Source organism: Maniola hyperantus, chromosome 24 (genome assembly GCF_902806685.2).
Source record: "Maniola hyperantus chromosome 24, iAphHyp1.2, whole genome shotgun sequence".
Taxonomy (NCBI): Eukaryota; Metazoa; Arthropoda; class Insecta; order Lepidoptera; family Nymphalidae; genus Maniola; species Maniola hyperantus.
In genome coordinates this window covers 562,940-580,525 of record NC_048559.1, presented here as the reverse complement: position 1 = coordinate 580,525, position 17,586 = coordinate 562,940, and the positions used below count along the sequence as shown (strand labels likewise).

The following is a 17,586-nucleotide window of genomic DNA, read 5'->3' as shown; positions in this document are numbered from 1 at the left end:
AGAAAATTTTTTTTACAAAAAAAATAAAAACCGACTTCGTTACATAAACACTAAAAAAAAAGATTCCGACGAATTGAGAACCTCCTCCTTTTTTTGAAGTCGGTTAAAAATTGAAAAATAATTTAATTTATTACCGAATATATTATGTATACAAGAGTTAATATAGTTCCATAATAATACTTTTTGGTGCCGGTGCCAATTAGCTTTAGCTGCGCGAATCGTCTGGACTTCATATTTTTATGGGACTCCACAATGGCACCTCATTGGCACCGACCCCAAAAAATATTATTATGGAACTATATTAACTCTTGTATACATAATATATTCGGTAATAAATTAAATTATTTTTCAATTTTTAGTGTTTATGTAACGAAGTCGGTTTTTATTTTTTTTGTAAAATTTTTTTATTTCACAATTTTTAGTGGCCCCATGGAATTATGCTATGACTGGTTAAAAATCTACTGTTTACTAAGCTATTACACTGATCGCGAACAATTTACTCTTATCCGTTGAGGAGTTCCAGTATCTATCTTCGAAGATGTTCATCAGATCTTCACCAAATTGAAATGGGACCAACTTTGAAGTATACCCTATTAAACAAAAAAAGAATTTTCAAAATCGGTCTAGGCGTTTTTGAGTAATCGGGGAACATACATAAAAAAAAAAAAAAAAAGATTCCGACGAATTGAGAACCTCCTCCTTTTTTTGAAGTCGGTTAAAAAGCGTTGATTCAGCATCTATTAGCGCTAATGTTCGTTAAAAAGTTACGTTTACGTTAACCAGCGCTGGCGCCATTGGTGATCGTCAAATCAGTTCGTAACTTCATACTTCCTACATACAGAACGTTTTATTTACAAATTATAATGGAATCAATTTAATTCAATGCTATTAATGGTAGTTTTTTTCAAGATGAAAGAGAATGTGTAAGAAAGAAAAAGTGTTTAAAATGCGAAGTAGCAATATTAACAACTATATAATTTAATATTAAATGAAATAAAAAAGGATACGGAGAAATAAGTTAATTTATAGGGTTAGTTTCGCAACCAAAATAACAATGACGAACAGTTTTTTGTACAATGAAGCAACGCTCTTAAATTAACAGATGTTAAAGTTCGTCTTGTCTGTTAAATTTTAACGAACGTAGGTATCTTACGAAGACCAATGGTTTGAAACAACCGGCCCTAACTCTACTTAACTAAAACTCGACCAATGATGCTTAGGTAGATTCTCTTATGATAGTACCTACCTACAGTAAGACCAGAATCTCATGCCAAATAGGCATAGGCAAAATTTGGCATGACCACGAAATTTATGTATTTAAAAAAAACGGTCAAGTGCGAGTCAGGCTCACGCATTGAACGTTGCGTACTACAATCGTACTTTATTGACTTCATTGATCATTTTGCACGAGAAATCAAAAGGTATCTCTAAAAATAAATAAAAATCTATTTTAGAATGTGCAAGTAAAGCCCTTTCGTATGATAACCCACTTGGTATAGTTATCTTACTTTTATAATTGAAAATACTAATTATTAGTTCATGACCACAATTTAATTTTTTGTGTGTGATGTAACCACAAGTTCACGGTTTTCAGATTTTTCCCCATATGTCTGCTATAAGACCTAGTACTTGCCTAATTTCATGATACTAGGTCAACGGGAAGTACCCTGTAGGTTTCTTGACAGACAGACAGACAACAAAGATCCTATAAGGGTTCCGTTTTTCCTTTTCAGGTACGGAACCCTCAAAAATTAAAAAAAACCACCACGCTGTCGGGTCTTTTATAGGTTTTTTGAAAACTTTTATTTGTACTCGTAGGTATACGAATTATTCATGTATATAAATATTTTTCCATGGAAACACAAAACACCATTATCCCTTTACGCTGACACGGAAGCGGGTGTAGTTGATCGATGGGGATTTATTGAGATATGGGAGCATGGGACCCTTCCGCGGCTGTCAACCATGGCGGATTGAATGGGGCGCCACGTTTGAGGGAAATACTTTTTAATACGGTATTATTGACGACGTTTGGCTTATTTTTTGCGCAACAGATAAGCCTGGCTGTCCAGCGTAGAAATGTAGCCAGTGTTCTTGGCACCATTTTTTTAAAAAGAGATAGTGAGCAAACGACCAGGCGGGTCATGTAAAGTGATTACCGCCGCCCAAGAACATTTGCAGCACCAGAGGAACTGCCCATGCGATGCGTTGTCGGCCTTTCAGGAATTTGTTGGTCCGCCCCTTGAATAACCCCATGTTGTAATCTAGTGGGAACACCGCCGATGGGAGTTGGTTCCACAGTTTGCATGTGCGTGGAAAGAAGGATCTGGTCTGGCACAACAGACGGTTGAAGTGCACCAGAAACCAAGGTGGTGAGGGTGAAATTGCTTACGGTGGCGCGCGGTGCGGTTGTAGAAAAAGGAGGGCGGAATGAGAAACCATTCCACGCGGGCATGATTTGTATAGTAAATTAGATAAGACTTGCTTTAAGTTTTACTTTATCCTTTTGTCTGTGAGGTTTCGGTTTCGGGCAGAGCGGTGACATAGTGGTTACGATGTCGGGTGGTCCGGGTTCGATCTCCAGCACGCACCTCTAACTTTTCAGAGTTATGTGCATTTTAAGCAATTAAATATCACTTGCTTTAACGGTGAAGGAAAACATGGTGAGGAAACCCGCATGCCTGATAGTTCTCCATAATGTTCTCAAAGGTGTGTGAAGATTGCCAATCCGCACTTGGCCAGCGCGGTGGACTATGGCCAAACCCTTGTCATACTGCGAGGAGACCCGTACTCTGTAATGAGCCGGCTATGGGTTGGGTTGATCATGATGATGATAACCTAATAGTACATTAGGTGTGAATGCGCGCTTCACGAACGTATTCTTTCAATCAATCAATCAATCAGCCTGTTTGCGTCCACTGCTGGACATAGGCCTTCCTAGAGCGCGCCACCACACACGATCCTCCGCCTTCCTCATCCACTTCCCGCTACCTTCTTAAGGTCGTTAGTCCAGCGGGTTGGAGATCGTCCCACACTGCGCTTGCCGATACGCGATCTCCACTCCAGAACACGTTTGCCCCAGCGGCCATCGGTTCTGCGGCAGACGTGGCCTGCCCACTGCCACTTTAGCTGGCTAATTCGTTGAGCTATGTCAGTCACTTTGGTTCTCTGACGGATTTCGCATTGCGGATTTTGTCCCTCAGAGAGATACCCAACATAGCTCGCTCCATGGCACGCTGAGCGACTTTGAACGTATTCTTTCAAGGAACATAATTTATTTGGCGAAATTTCATCAAATTCCATTTGTCGTTTTGATAGAGGGGGAGGAAGAGGAGGGACGTGACTTCGCGACGAGAATAAATTCTACCAGCTCTACCTTGCACGAGGCCTGAATACTAATTCGTGAGGGATAAGGGAATTTTGACACAAATTGTATAAAATATATTATCCCCGTTTTAGCGTAGAAGGCGTGCGCGTCCATCCGCGCCAATTAAATAGTCGCTCTTGAAGTTAACCGCAAGACGCGTCACAATAGCATTTTTTAGGCGTCACTAGCTTTCTAATGGGGAAAGAGTTTTCAAAATTGGTTCAATAGTTTCAGAGATTACCTCCTGACGCTACACTACACTACACATACACTTTCGCATTTATAATAACTAATAAGGGTACTGATCTCTGACTGTTACGTATCTTGAATCACTTTACCTATTGATTATACAGACGGCGGGAAGCCAGTTTGTTTTATACTATGTAGAGAAGCATTGCTAACCTCGGCAGAATATTTATGAGTTTGCAACGCCCACCATATATCTGTAGCGTGGGCGGTAGTTCTTTCGATGCAATATAAAACCTAAAAATAAATCTGGAACCTAGGTACTCAGTTCAAAGTTCAAACATATTTGTGATTTAATTTAATTTTGGGTATAATAAAACTTAAAGCTAGCCTTATCTAATTACCTACCTACTATACAAATCATGCCTGTGTGGAATGGTGCCAAGAATACTGCATTTCCGCGCTGGACAGCCAGGCTGATCCGTTGTGCAAAAAATTTGCAAGCCTTTCAGTCTCAAGATGAGGCTATTAATCGCGGTGAAATGTCTCGTAGTTTTTTTTAGCTCTAACACTCCATGGCCCCAGGGTCTCCACGGCAAACGGAACTCTCGATAAGAGATACTTACATACTTGCGCCGCTTGCCGTTTTCAGCCATTTCTGCTGCGGCTCTTCTTGATGCTGTCTCCCTGATATGACACGGGGCCAATGTGTCAACGCAAGTTGCTTCCCACATTAGCGCCCGTCCCCGTTCCCAGGGAACCAGATATGAACATATCTAAATATATAAAAGGAAAAGGTGACTGACTGACTGACTGATCTATCAACGCACAGCTCAAACTACTGGACGGATCGGGATGAAATTTGGCATGCAGATAGCTATTATGACGTAGACATCCGCTAAGAAAGGAATTTTGAAAATTCAACCGCTAAGGGGGTGAAATAGGGGATTGATGTTTGTGTAGTCCACGCGGACGAAGTCGCGAGCATAAGTTTCATGACTTATATGATATGTAAAGCGATACAGTTTAGGTTCACAATATTATCCCTGACATATTACAACGTATCCTCGGAGGATACAAACGAGTATCGAAATGCGAACACAAAACTGTATTAAGTGTCGTGTCGGGGCGAGGGCGCCACACGAGGGTTAATAGGGTTGTCATTGCATCACGGAATGAGGAAAAATAATCCTTACCAACCCATATTATAACTGCGAAAGGGTGTTTGTTCTAGGCGCGCTCAGAAAAAATCACCAGAGCTCCAGGTAGAAAAAGAAAACAGTGTGATTTTTAGGGTTCCGTACCTCAAAGGGAAAAACGGAACCCTTATAGAATCACTTTGTTGTCTGTCTGTCTGTCAAGAAACCTACAGGGTACTTCCCTAATAGGTAGGTCTTATAGCAGACATAAGGGGAAAATCTGAAAACCGTGAATTTGAACACAAAAACAAAATTAAATTGTGGTCATGAACAAATATTGCTATTTTCAATTTTCGAAGTAAGATAACTAGGTATATCAAGTGGGGTATCATATGAAAGGGCTTCACTTGTGCATTCTAAAACAGATTTTTATTTATTTTTATGCATCATACTGTTTTTGAATTATCGTGAAAAGTTACGAAAAAATATGACTAGTACGAAACACTCGGTGCGCGAGCCTGACTCGCACTTGGCCGGTTTTGTGACAACCCTAATAACACCCTAACGCAGCACAATCTCGGGCCCCGGCACGTCAATCAACGGGCCCCGGGAGTTATTACATAAATACGTAATCATAATGCGGGCCTGCACGCCTACACGATCATCATTGGAATCATTTTACCGGGATTACGTCTTGATACTTCCCTATTTTCCGGGAAAAGTTCGGGGAAAATTTTATATTATCATCATAATACGTGCCATATGAGCAAAAAAATAATTTATTAGGTTGTAACTACTTTGAGCTCGGAACTACCTCTTGTATTTTATAAACTTTATAAAATACAAGATAACAACTGAACTCCTCGCTGTTTCGTGCTTAATGTGTAGGAGAATTCAACTTCAATAATACGCATAAGTATAGGAAGGTTTTGCATGAAAACAAAATCATAAAATGTTGGCAGGGGATAGGGTAGAATGCTTTGTTGTGATTGGTGGACTCAAAAGTCACGTAATCGAGACAATGTGCGGAATGAGGGTACCGAACGGGCGTGGGCCGACTTTTATGCTAAGCAACTGCCTAAGCTTGGCGATTGGGAGTGTCCGGCTATTAGGCGTCTATAGGTGGTGGTCGGTGGCACCTACTTAGTATAAATAGAGCCGTGGCTAGTTTGTACCCGCAAAGCCGTGCCCATCAAGCGATTTAGCATTCTGGTATGATGCCGTGGCGAAATAAGTTCTGTTTTCCAATTTAACACTTCTAAACACCTCCTCCGTTGTCCTCAGACCTGACTGCCTCCCGCCGGCCGGAGCCCTACTTCGGACGCATCATCGGTCGTCTAACCCAGTATGCTCACGGCATCAGAGGCACTGTATACGCGGTGGACGAGAACACAGTGTTCGTGCGAGGGTTTGCCTACGACGGAACTGCGCCAGATGCCTTCTTCTGGGTCGGCGATACGAGCCAACCTTCACCTGAAGGCACGCTCGTACCCTACCCGGAGGATTATACCAGTCGGTAAGTGGATGCTAACCCCTAACCCCCTGATCTGATCATGTTGTGCCAGCTAGACGCCTTCCTCTGGGTCGGCGATAAGTCCCAATCTTCTCCCAGAAGCACACTTGTACACTACCTGAAGGACTATGCCAGTTGACGATTGTATGTATGTTACTTTAACCCCCTGGTCTGACCATGTCCTGCCAGCCAGGTAGTCTACCTGGAGGACTCTACTAGTCACTAAGCACGTGGAGCTACTGTTGACCCCTGATGTGAAAGCATCCCGCCGCCCGGTTGCCCGGCCTCCTGGGTCAACCTTCGCCCGAGGGCACGCTTGTAACAGAAAGGCTATGCTAGTCGGTGAGTGTAGGATGTTTCTATCTGATCTGACCCCTTTGGGGGTCTTGTGGAATTGCATTATATGAGGACCTCCGGTGCGCCCTGCTGGACGGGATCGTTCGTGAGGAAGAGGGTCCGCGGTCTGCTACCAGGACCTCGTTGCCTCGGCGGGAAACTTCGGCAAGCTACGGGAGTTCGCGCACCACTGGCACAAGAGGCGGAACAGTTCAGACCGTGATCATGGACCAGTCGGTGTTTGAGGAAGGATCCGGACCGTGGGGCACGCGGGGATCTGCGTGTTGTGTACGTCTGCCCCAGAAAGGGGAGAAAGGCTCAAAGGGAGAAGGAAAGGAAAGAATTTGTAGGGAGTCAAGAAGGTGCCCCGGGAAAGATCCATCGAGCAAGCACCGAACGGGCGCCCTCCCGCGTTTCGGCCCATAATATTATAATGTCTCTTAAAGTAAATACCCGTAGACCGTAGTAAATCATTTCGGACAGCATGTTTAATTTACTATCTGTCAGGCTGTCCGTTTGTTTGGCGTCCGATAACAAAGGGAGCGTCGCTTTAATTATATTTTTTCCCATTTAACTTTGTTCGATTTGAATGGACACGTGTTGGTTGGCGAGGTATCACAAATTAAGTACCTACTCAAGTAAATATAGGGTACTTCCCGTTGACCTAGAATGATGCAATTTGGCAGGTAGGTAGGTCTTATAGCACATATAAAGAAAAAAATTCGAAAACCGTTAATTGGTGCTTAAATAAAATAAAATAAAATAGCCTTTTATTTTCGAACTTAACCTAACTAATTCAGATGTAGATAATTTCTACAATAAAACTTGGTAGCTATATTAATTAACAAGCGAACAAAATTTTTCACGGTTTAGAAACCCAAATAAATCAGCGCCATCTCCTAAAGCAATGTCTGCTCGCGTTTGAAATCCAGACGTCACTGAGGTCGCATTGGTGCGTAATAAACATTTATGCACCAGTGAGTCGGTGCCATTTTGCTTCTTTAATGACCCTGTCCATGCGAAGTAATATAATATAGGTCAATGGCTTCAGATAAAATATACTACCTACGTAATAGATTAAAATTCCTGTTATTATCAATATCTAACGTTACCTACCTATTAAGAGTTACACAATACGAATATTCAATAAAAAACTAAATTACAATCCAAAAAGGTAAATTTTGTTGAAATAATAATTCTTTCATGTGATCCATGTACCTAACACAATAGGTTAAAGGCTTGGTTGCACATAGCGCGTAGCGGTTCTCAGAAGTTGTAATCATCATCGTCAACCTGTCGCCAGCCCACTACTGAGCACGGGTTTCCTCTCACAATAAAAAGGGTTTGGCCATAGTCCACTGTGGTTAAGAAGTCCGCGTCAGCCTCCTATTCGGAAGGTCGGGGGTTAGATCCCGGCACAGAGAATTCAACCTCAAGAGTACGCATATACCTACAAGGTTTTGCATGAAAACAAAATCGGAAAGTTGGCGGGAGACAGGGGAGAATGCTTTGTTGTGATTGGTGGACCCACAAGTCACGTAATCAAGACAGTGTGCGGAATGAGAGTATGTACCTACCGAGCTGGCGTGGGCCGACTTTTTTGCTAAGCAACAGCCCAAACTGTCCGGCTATTAGGCGTCTATAGTTGGTGGTCTGTAGATCACTTAGCGGATTTCTACGCCATAATAGCATTGAAGATTGAGCTACTATTTTATGCCTCTACTAGCTTACTATTAGTGGAATTTTGAAAAGCCTTTCTTATGTTATTACAAATACAAATACAAAAGTTATTTTATTCTTCCTTTCGTCTACGCGGTCATAATAGTTATCTTTTTTTATGTTTCCGTGTGTTTTATTAGTTATGTTTAGTTATCATTAGTTTATGATTCCGTGGCGTCACCCGGTTCAGGGTACCAGCTGAAAATCAGCGCTGTATGTTCTTGTGCAACAAGGCATACAGCATAATGCTGAGCTGGGACCCTTTTTTAAAGAAGAAGAAGAAAGAAAGAAAGAAAGAAAGAAAGAAAGAAAGAACTTTTTCGGGTTGTGCCACACAATATGACAGTTTGTTCCGGCGCTTCTTTTGCTTGTTCTCAGGTGGAAGAAGCGCCGGAATAACCAGCTCTTAGCTTTAAGTTGTGATGTGTGGCACAATTTGTATAAATAAACGTCTTTTCTTTCTTTTCTTTCTTTCTTTCTATCTACATGCTAAATTTCAACACGATCCGTCCAGTAGTTTGAGCTGGATAGATCAGTCCAATCAGCTTTTCCTTTATTATTTAGATTTTATATGTTTGGAAGATGACTTTTGTGCAGTGCAATACCTAATTGTCTTATCGTCTCGCTTTGGGTCTGTCAAAGTCTTTATTTATCTATCTACCAACAAAATATAGGTAAATGTTAAAATTAATAATATTATCATTCGACACGCGATGGAGGTATGGATTTTAACGACTTAATGGATTTTGTCCATGCATTAATTGTATGTGTTTTAATGATGGTATCTATTTATTAACATGTCACACGTCAGGTCTAATAATAAAAATAAACATTGCTTGTTTAAAAAAAATTGTAATTTTATTAACTTTTTAGGATTCCGTAACTCTGAACGCTTTGTTTGTTTTCTGTCTGTCGTGTCTGTCAAGAAACCTACAGGATGCTTCTCGTTGACCTAGAATCATGAAATTTGGCAGGTAGGTAGCTCTTACACACGTAAGGGGAAAAATTCGAAAACCGTGATTTTGTGGTTTCATAATTTAAAAAAATGTGTTCACGAACAAATCTTTCTACCTTCAAAGTAAGATCACATCACTGTACCAAGTGGGGTATCATATGAAAGGGCTTCACCTGTACATTCTAAAACAGATTTTTATTTATTTTTATGCATAATAGTTTTTGATTTATCGTGCAAAATGACGAAAAAATACGACTGTAGTAGGTAGGTACCTAAACCCTCGGTGCGCGAGTCTGACTCCTGGTATGGTACGGAATCCTTCGTGTGCGAATCCTGCTCGCACTTGACCTGTTTTATAATGAACCTATTTATCATTGATCTATCTCAGTGCTATTTACATCGATATAATGACAAGACATGGTCAAGCGAACAAAAATTTTCACAGTTTAGAAACCAAATAAATCAGCGCCACCTCTTAGATACTAATGAACTATCCGTTTGAAATCCAGACGTCACTGAGGTTGTAATGGTGCATTAGCACCAATGAGTCGGTGCCATTTTGTTTGTTCAATAACCCTGTCAATACAAAGTAATATATAAATCAACTAATGCTGCTTATGCTCGCAACTTCGTCCGCGTGGACTACACAAATTTCAAATCCCTATTTCAGGGGTTGAATTTTCACTTTCTTAGCGGTTGCCTACGTCATAATAGCTATCTGCATGCCAAATTTCAGCCCGATTCGTCCAGTAGTTTGAGCTGATAGATCAGTCAGTCAGTCAGTCAGTCACCTTTTCCTTTTATATATTAAGATAAGTATTTATTGATTTGTTATTTCCCAGTGACCCTCCCGTTCTAACAGCGCACAGCAACTCGGACATCCTGCTGCGGTTGCCCGGAGGAAAGAGGCTGAGGGACATCCGGTGGATCAGTGTATGGTGCAGGCGATTCACGGTAACTAACATCCATATACTATACTAGCTTATGCTCGCGACTTCGTCCGCGTGGACTACAAAATTTCAAAACCCTATTTCACCCCCTTAGGAGTTAAATTTTCAAAAATCCTTTCTTAGCGGCTGCCTACGTCATAATAGCTATCTGCATGCCAAATTTCAGCCCGATCCGTCCAGTAGTTTGAGCTGTGCGTTGATAGATCAGTCAGTCAGTCAGTCAGTCAGTCACCTTTTTCTTTTATATATATAGATAGATTACTATTACTATTTAACTTTTTACTATATCCATACTAACAGTGCGTGTTGCCAGTGATGACATATATGGATCCGAGACATGGTCGCTAACTATGGGTCTCATAAGAAAGCTCAGAGTCACTCAGCGGGCGATGGAGAGAGCTATGTGCGGAGTTTCTCTACGTGATCAAATCAGAAATGAGGAGATCCGTAGGAGAACCCAGAGTTCAACGGGTTGCGAAGCTGAAGTGGCAATGGGCAGGGCACATAGTTCGTAAAACCGATAGACTATTATATAAAAACTAGCTTGAGCCCGCGACTTCGTCCGCGTGGACTACACAAATTTTAAACCCCTATTTTACGCCCTTAGAGGTTGGATTTTCAAAATCCTTTCTTAGCAGCAGTTTACGTCATAATTATTAGCTACTAGATGATGCTCGAGACTTCATCGGCGTGGATTTAGGTTTTTAAAAAATCCCGTGGGAATTCCCCGGGATGTAACTAATAGCCTAACTCTGTACCAAATTTCATCAAAATCGGTTAAACTGTTGGGCCGTGAAAAGCTTGCACACAGACAGACAGACAGAAGGGATGCTTCAATCCGATGCGCCCAGTAGATTCAGCTGCGCGTTGATAAATCAGTCAGTCAGTCAGATAAAGTAGGTATCCACGTTACAGTTTTTGTGGCCACATGGCAGTCATCAGTTAGATAATGAGTTGGACCCGGAACCCGGTGTCCTTGGCCGTGGAAACAGACAAAGGAATCAGAGCTACAAAAGCGACGCTTCAATTATGCAGACAGCCCAAGGTGGCACAAGTCACGATTTATAATGTTCAATACTAGATAATGCCTGCGACTTCGTCTGCGTGGAATTAGGTTTTATAAAACCCGTGGGAATTCTTTGATTTTCCGGAACAAAAAGTAGCCTATGTCCTTCCCCGGTATGCAAGCTATCTCTGTACCAAATTTCGTCAAAATCGGTTGAACGGATGGGCCGTGAAAGGCTAGCAGACAGACAGACAGAAAGAGACAGACAGGCACACTTTCGCATTTATAATATTAAGTATGGAAGTATGGATTCCTTCGTATTCTTGATAATAGCCGTGATATGGTTAAAACGTCCGCCTTCTATTCGGAAGGTCGGAGTTTCAATTAAAAAAAATTATGACAGTGTTTTACATAGACTGATTTTTTTCTCTGGAGGTACAGAACCCTAAAAATAGGGAAACCAAATGCGTCTACAACTCAAAACATACTTCATACATAAGTAGACATACTACATAGATAAGAATGAGGTATTTACAATGAATCCTCGTAGTCAAAGCAAAATATCGATTAGTGCCGCGCGCACCCGCGTACTGACTCCCGCCAAAACTTCACCCCGACCATGTTGCTAAATTTAATATTTGTGGGGAAATTCCTGGTTGCCAGAATGTTCGCGAAGTTTCCTTATTCAACAAGGTTGTTCTTCTTCTTATCGAGTCGACGGTCACCTCAAATACGGGCAGCCCAAAAAGCCGCAACCGCGATAGAAAGAAAGAAAAATGTTTATTTTTAAAGCTGCGCCACACATTACCAGTTAGACCTAGTAAGGTCATCCCGGCGCCTCTAATACTTGAGCAGTAAAGTCAAAAGACCTCATGCAGAAGAAGCGCCGGAATAAACTAAAAAAAGGTCCCGACTCAGCATAAATGCTGGCAATATCGCAAACACTAAAATGTGGCTCCCAATCTTTCCAGGTCAACTTCGGAGATGTATTCATCCCACCAGGCCTGGACCCACCTCGACCTCGAGTTTTGCCAGAATTCAAACGCCTGGCTCACGGACTCCGATCTGGCAACATCAGCGTGCTGGACGCCAAGACGTTCTACATCCCCAACCTGCACTATGATGGAGCGGGCCCTGATGCTTACTTCTGGGTTGGGAACGGCAGTGAGCCTAATCCTTTTGGAACCAAGGTAAGTGTAATGTAACCATCATCATATTCATCCCACCAGGGGCACCAGGCCTGGACCTACCGAGAGTGTTGCCATATTGTTTTATCGAAAACAGGTATACCACGATTAACTTGGTGATTTTATCTGCAGTGTGCCGAAGAACTTTTCAACCTGGTTCCTCCTTCACCTTTCTACTATTGTACCGCAAGGCATCGCCAAGGTCTGCACCCGTACGTAGTCGAAATTCCCCGGATAGTACGAAGCGATTTGCCTCCTCATTTCTAATTCGAACCGCCAAGATTTGGAACACCCTTCCAGCATCAGTTTTCCCATCGAATTATAACCTTCAAGACAAGAGTGAGTAGGTATCTTCTAGGCAAGCGCGCTCCAATTTTAGGCGGCTGCATCATCACTTGCCACCCAGGTCTGATTGCAGCCAAGCGCTAGTCTATAAATTGAAAAAAAAAAAGATATTTCGACTCGGTTGCAGGAATAATGTTTTGAATTTGGACTATCTGATTCAAAAAATTGCAGGTACCAAACGAGATGAACTCCCTAAACCCACTCCGTGGCTACCAAGGCGAGGACATCGAGATCGTCCTGCCCGGGAAGCTGACAGCGTACGACGTGGACTGGCTGGCCGTGTGGTGCGTGGAGTACAGGCACAACTTCGGCCATGTTTACATTCCCAAGGACCTGGACGTGCCGCCCGCCTTGGGCCAGACGAAGATCACTGTAAGACTTCTAGATTCTATGAACTTCAATAGCTCAACAGTTAAGGGATGGACTGAAATCCGAACGGTCAGCGGTTCAAATCCCACCTGTGGCTGTTGCACTATTGTAGTATACACTCCAAGCACAAGTTTTACGCTTACTTGGAGGGGAAAGGGGAATATAAGTCATGATTAACATGGCTTATATGTAGTCTTTTCTGCTAAGGCTAAAAGATGTTATTACCTACCATATTGCAACATCTCAATTGTTGTGATTGGCTGAATTTATGGTATTCTTGCTGTAACAGTGCACTTTAGCCAATATTGACAGCGTTTCAGCCAATGCAGACCACAAATAATGCCGTATTTTTCGAAATTCCTACGGGATAGGGAATGAATATAAAAGGAAAAGGTGACTGACTGATTCACTGACTGATCTATCAACACACAGCTTAAACTACTGGACGGATCGGGCTGAAATTTGGAATGCAGATAGCTATTATGACTAAAGACATCCGCTAAGAAAGGATTATTAAAAATTCAACCCCTAAGGGGGTGAAAAAGGGGGTGAAAAAGGGGTTTGAAATTTATGTAGTCCACGTGGAAGAAGTCGCGAGCATGAGCTAGTTAAGTATATACTGATAATAATTATTAACAACGTTGCTAAAATATATGGTTAAAATGATAATCTTAACTCTCTATGTTACACCATTAACAGCCTGCCTGGGATTTCAATGTTTCATAATTTTCATGACTACCCTCATAATTAATTGTTATTCGCTTTCAGGTTAAAAAGAAGCCAGTAAGACGCCCAGTAACTAACCAAATGCAAAAACTTACTCCTAAGCCTAAACCGCCTAAATATTCTCCCATTTCATTGTTTGATTGGTTTAATTTTTAAAATACTGTACGCTTAGTACCAGATTTTATGTCTCACCAACGTTGATAGTATTCGAGTGTCAAAACACTTCCGCGTTATAATAAACTGGATCTTAATTACCTTGTTTTAAAGCTCAAGTTTGTCTACACAATTGTATACAGCCAGCGCCCCAAGCGGAAACGTTTCGAAGTTAAAATCAGTGGCATTGAATTTTTGACTTCAATGCAAGGCTCTTAGGTCCATTTTCCTTTGACCGTCCTTGTTTCGACTCTCGAATTCTAGCAACTGTAGCGAATTCTAGGTACTGTATAATGTACCTAAGCGAATATGCAAGCCATTTGTATTTCGTTACAATTTTATTATAAATACTTTTTAATTACATTTTACATTATATAATTTAAGTTGACTCTGGTATTATTTACATTTTCCATATTATATTTAGGTATGTTTAAATTGTTATAATAAATAATAATAACTAACTATGTATGTGCGATTCTTTCTATGCTTTCCCTGGAAAATGCTTTTCCTTCCAGCCTGCTTGGTGGTATAACCCGGTAAGTGGCGTTTCGCAATTATTGAATTCACCTTAGATAAGATAAGATGTATTCTATTGTCTATAAAATTAACACATTATTTATTAATGTCCTAATTTTCCACATTACATGCATGCCATTCTATGATATAACTATTAAAAAACTAAATTATTCTCCAAAAAGCGTGAATTTTTCTCTGCATATAAATAAACTCTTTGTCTATAATTGATTAGATTAGATTAGATTTATTTATTTGCTTTCATGTACATTTACATTAATTGATGGTGGGTGCTTAAAGCTAAATATAAGCAGTACATGAAACTAGAACTACAGATAACTCATAGAAGCAAAAAAAACTATTTTTTGGCTTTACTTAAGCTTGTAGGATATCGTTGAAAAGATTATTTTGAAATGAGTTACTAATTTTAAAAAGAAATTTAAAACTTAATTTCAATTCGATTCTGTATGGGTATGTGTTAATCATAATGGCTGATTTCAGACCAGTTCAACAACCTCGCAGACTCCTTTCAGTGCAGCTAACAATTGTAAGGAAATTCTGGATAAGCGGCTTCAGGTGCGCTGGGAAATACAGGTAAATATCACTAGTTTCGGTTTTTTTTACTGTTGACATATTGGGCTAAAATCACATTGCTGTAAAGTCAAAGTGACGTCAGGCTACTTTTTTACGTACGCAGTAGGTACCTACACGTTTTTTCGCTTCGACGCTGCCGCAATTTGATTTGAGCTTTAGAATAATTCATCGTAAAAATAAGTATGAAATTTAAATACTTAAGAACAAATTTAATTAATTGTTAACCTACTAACCTAGTTGTAATAATAATAAAGATTATTCTTCTTTTTATTTTGAAACATTTCTCATGAAGTAATATAGTTGAATGTTTTTCATTTACAAGCGAGTGATAGCGAGCGATATGAAAAGGTAAAAAAATATTGGAAAATATTGTGAAAATGTTTGCTTAAAAGTATAAGGCTTTTCACCCAAAAATATATATTTAAGAAACCTTTTGTTTTTTGAGCTCATAAAGTTGTTAGTCCTCATCATCGGATCTCGACTCATTCTCGAGCACGAGCGTACAACCCGTCGGAAATATCTACAAACCTGGCTTAGTGACGTCATGCAACGCGCTTATGTTGGCACCGGTACTGGATAGGCGAAAACGGGCGAGCTGCGAGAAAGCGCGAGGGGAAGCGCATTCAATCGAGGTGCTCAGATATTTCCGACGAGTTGTATGCGATAAAACACTTTTATAGTCTGATGGTACAGTAATCCGACTCGACTGGCAAGAGATCAGGGCGCAGGACCGACGACAGATTTAGTACTCTGCGAGACATCTATTACCTGCTAACTTCCAGCTGCTCGATTGCGGTAGAATGACGCAATCGCAATCACCTCGGCATTGTTGACGCTCGCTCACTATTCGCTGCAACAAGAATCGCACAAATTCAGTCAATCACAATAATTGAGACCTATTGTAGGTCGATTTCGTAAAACCTGCATCAATCATTATTACAATCTCAATTGTTGGGATTGGCTGAATTTATGCGATTCTTGTTGCAACAATGCATTGTAGCCAACAGCGTCAACCAGTCAGAGGTGACTGCGATCGTGACATTGTAGCTGTCATTCTACCGCATTCGAGCAGCAGGCTACTTACTATCTGCTGAGAAATCCAATAAAGTATTTTAGCCCAACCCGGAATTTAGGTGGATGAAGACGTTAAAATCTAGCTTAATTTTACAGTTCTAAGGGTCTCGTTACATTTGCTTCCAGGGTGACCATGTCCAGATCACGCTGTCAGCGCGTCTGCGCAAGGAGCAGTACATGGCGTTTGGGCTGTCCGGTGCGGAAGGTCGGCCCGCCATGTTGGGTGCTGACGTGGTTGTCGCTTATTGGGACAGCCGGTAAAGTACAATCACAAATATCAGAAAACGTATACTATAGCACCCGTGGTAATCTCCCATTTACGGGCCTCTTGAAGCCGTCGGAAGCCCTGACGGTTCCTGGAATACCTGCCTTTTCCCCCCTGAAAGTTCCCCTCAGACGGTGGGGCCCACCAGACACCGCCCACGGGGAGTTCTTCGATCTATGTTCCCGTGAAACGCCCTCGCACACGCATCTTGCCTAGAATTATGACCTTTTTATGACCTAAGCAGTCTAAGCCAAAGCCATACCATTTTGTACCTCCCCCCCCCCCTCCTGATACTCTGCATTCGTCTAATTCTCTCAATGTTTAGTTTTCTGAAGGTTTCACTTCTACCGCGTGTGAACAACGCGCATGTTTTTAGGGTTCGGTACCTCAAAAGGAAAAACGGAACCCTTATAGGATCACTTTGTTGTCTGTCTGTCTGTCTGTCAAGAAACCTACAGGGTACTTCCCGTTGACCTAGAATCATGAAATTTGGCAGGTAGGTAGATCTTATAGCTGACATTTGGGGAAAAATCTGAAAACCGTGAATTTAGGGTTAGATCACACACAAAAAATTAAATTGTGCTCTTTAACTAATAATAAGTATTTTCAACTTTCTAAGTGAGTGACTATATCAAGTGGTGTATCATATGAAAGGTCTTCACCTGTACATTCTAAAACAGATTTTTATTTATTTTTATGCGTCATAGTTTTTGAATTATCGCGCAAAATGTCGAAAAAATACGACTGTAGTATACGGAACCCTCATTGCGCGAGCCTGACTCGCACTTGGCCAGTTTTTTTTGTTTTACGAATGGTTTTCGTTTACAGGACGAACCAACCTCGAGTGTCGGACTACACGATAACCCACTTGGCACAGTGCGACGGTGAACTAGGAGTGTGCCCAGATTCCAGGCTCGGAGGGAGCAATGACGCAGTTGTTGGTATGTGTAATTATTTACTGACCTTCAGGAAGGAGTACCTACAGTAATCACTAATCACAAAACAAATAGTCCAACCTGAACACGAGGCGTAACACTGCGCAGAAACAGATCTTAGGGGGCTTAGTATCCTGAGCTGTATCTGAGCTGACCGCCACTGACCGTAACTGGATTTGTTTTGCGATTAATTACGACATTTTTTTATTGACAAAGAAGTTGTGATAGTCTAGTGATTAAGCGGCCCTACCGCG

General features: G+C 41.3%; 1 protein-coding gene across 4 annotated transcripts in view; it reads left to right on the top strand.

Annotated features, from left to right (window-relative positions):
• LOC117993535 (protein Skeletor, isoforms B/C) overlaps nt 1-17,586 on the top strand; it is a 41,683-nt gene that overhangs the window by 14,168 nt on the left and 9,929 nt on the right. For 2 of the 4 annotated variants that reach the window (XM_069506878.1, XM_034981335.2), the window contains exons 2-9: nt 5,977-6,208; nt 10,058-10,169; nt 12,143-12,361; nt 12,875-13,075; nt 14,467-14,487; nt 14,966-15,058; nt 16,259-16,389; nt 17,226-17,338. In XM_069506878.1, coding sequence (XP_069362979.1) covers nt 5,977-6,208; nt 10,058-10,169; nt 12,143-12,361; nt 12,875-13,075; nt 14,467-14,487; nt 14,966-15,058; nt 16,259-16,389; nt 17,226-17,338 — 1,122 coding nt within the window. The remainder of the gene's footprint in view (nt 1-5,976; nt 6,209-10,057; nt 10,170-12,142; nt 12,362-12,874; nt 13,076-14,466; nt 14,488-14,965; nt 15,059-16,258; nt 16,390-17,225; nt 17,339-17,586) is intronic. The other 2 variants (XM_069506879.1, XM_069506877.1) reach the window with 1 other exon arrangement.